This window comes from Limulus polyphemus, unplaced genomic scaffold (genome assembly GCF_000517525.1).
Source record: "Limulus polyphemus unplaced genomic scaffold, Limulus_polyphemus-2.1.2 Scaffold1972, whole genome shotgun sequence".
Lineage (NCBI taxonomy): Eukaryota > Metazoa > Arthropoda > Merostomata > Xiphosura > Limulidae > Limulus > Limulus polyphemus.
Genome location: NW_013667582.1, coordinates 192,349 through 194,664, shown reverse-complemented (window position 1 = coordinate 194,664; position 2,316 = coordinate 192,349). Strand labels below are relative to the sequence as shown.

At 28.8% G+C, this 2,316-nt stretch overlaps 1 protein-coding gene across 3 annotated transcripts in view; it reads left to right on the top strand.

Moving 5' to 3' along the window:
- The first annotated feature begins 1,325 nt into the window (after positions 1 to 1,325).
- The window catches only part of LOC106465529 (regulator of telomere elongation helicase 1 homolog), a 61,320-nt gene continuing 60,329 nt past the window's right edge, over positions 1,326 to 2,316 (top strand). For all 3 annotated transcript variants that reach the window (XR_002612003.1, XM_022393439.1, XM_022393438.1), the window contains exon 1: positions 1,326 to 1,545. Coding sequence is in view for 2 of the 3 variants with exons in the window: in XM_022393439.1 (XP_022249147.1) it covers positions 1,326 to 1,545 (220 nt within the window). In the remaining variant the exon portion in view is untranslated. The remainder of the gene's footprint in view (positions 1,546 to 2,316) is intronic.

Genomic DNA, 2,316 nt, shown 5'->3' with positions numbered 1-2,316 from the left:
AGTGTCTACCACCATAATGCTTTCTATGTGCGAAATGTGCTTATGTTTGTATGTTTATTACAAAAAAGGTGCAATAATCATTAATTGTCAATTTCATCATTAAATACTACATCAAATACAAAATAAATAGCACCATTAAATTTCTTGTAAAAAACTGGTTATTTTAAAATTTGTAAGTTCAACCATTTGGTTTCCTATAGCAAACAAAATAAACAAATAAATAAACTTCCTCTTTTATATATATAGATTCTGGACTGTAGATAAGCATGCATGTTTTCGTGTGCCTTACTTGGATGACATTCGAAAGTTCCAGTATAATAAGCATGTTGTTTGATTAAAGTTATGAGCCTAAGAAAAAATTACCTTTGGACAGTAAGGGAATACTTTGTCCTTCAAGGCTTCTCTTGCATATCCACTTTTGAGAAAACTAAAAATTTAAATTCATCCTTTCTTTTTCAGGAAATCATTGATTCCTGTATTTTTCTTAGGTAGGATTCCTTTATTTTCCTGCTTTTCAAAACTTAATGCTGCAAAAAATGAAATGTTGCAAGTTTAAAATTGCAGATAAAAAGTGAAGTTCCAAATATTAGTTATAGGGAATATAGTATTTCTTCATTTTTTTCATTGTGATAATTTTATTGCAGTATGTTGTTATGAATTGAGTATCATATCATGTAACGTTGTATTATATTTTGACTAATATTACATTTTGAAATTTTGCAGTAGTCAGGTGGTAAATTGGTTGTCAATTACTTTGTGAAATACTGGTTATTGTGTAAAGTTTCTATGTTGGCAATTTAAACATGTAAATTACTGTGTTGGAGCATTAGCCTCTAGATATTTTTGTACATTTGGAATACACCATTATAACTACATTGCTCCTAATCTTCTGCAGTATTCTGTGTCTTCTTTGTTGGATCCCTCTCATTTTTACTTGTTTTATTTGAGATAGATATCTTTATGTTACATTAACTGAAATAAATATACTCTTTGGTATGAACGGATTACAGAATTATCTATTGAAATTAACTAATGTTACTTAAGTAGCATTTTGATGTTTGATTCTAAACACTTGATTTTTTTATATTAATTAAGACAATATACTATTATATGATATACTGTAATAATATTCAAATAATGTAATAATGTATCACAACACTGTTTTTAGATTTAGTTGAAAAACTTTGCTTTTATGGATAGGAAGGAGATTCTTTTTTTTTTAAGGTCTTCCATTTACAACTGCATATTTCCTATATTTTGGCATCAGAAATGGCTGGAAGTTCTGGGATATACATATTTCATAATGATAATTCATAATATTCCACATGCAGGCTGCTAATGGAATTCTGGAAAGTCCAACTGGAACAGGAAAGACCTTATCTCTTCTTTGTTCTTCACTGGCATGGTTGGAAAATCACAAGGCTCTCCAGCAGGCTATGGTTCTTCAAGGCTCAGTAACAGACTCCCAAAAAAACTTTACATCACAGTTGTGGGATCAACTGGAGCTTGCTGTTGGTGAAAGAAAACAACAAACTACTATTTTTTGTAAGTTATTTTTTTATTGCTGTAATTAACTACCTCAGTTTTGACTTTTTCTTTCACCATGTGTGTTTGTCTGCATTTAATATATACATATATAAATAAAAGCCAACTTGTCTTTTGGTAACACACTGCTCATTGGTGTTGCTTAGCAACAAAACTATGACCTGATATTGTCTTAAGTACGTATGTAATACTTTGAAAGTTCATGAGATTTGGTTTGGATTCCACTTTTTTATATTGTTTTATGTTTTAGTTTATTCATATACTTAGCATGACATAGACATTTTGAAGTTCTTGGCAAGTTTTAAAAACATCTTAGTTAGAAGTTAATGACCATAATTTGTATGTTTTTATTAGGTTTTTGTCAAGTTTTCAGTTTTATTATTACTTTTTTTTGGATAAAATATCTTTTTCTTTTTTCCCAAATGTATTGCCATTAGTCTTAACCAATGATAGTACTTGAAATAAATGTTTAGGTTTAAACTTTGGAATATAATTTTTATAATAAACTATAGGCTTATTGTTTTTGGGTGCTTCTTCTTCTTTCAGCATTTAAAATTGAATTTTTAGATTATATGACATAATTAGAAAAAGACATTTTGCAGTTTCTTTTACAAAATTCCAACCTATAATTTTTTGATGGGTCAGGCAAGGCTGATCCTGTTATAAGTCATAAACACACTTGAACAATTGATGGTAAATATACAAGAGCAAATCCACTTACATATGTGTGTGTGTGTGTGTGTGTGTGTGTGTATATATATATATATTATA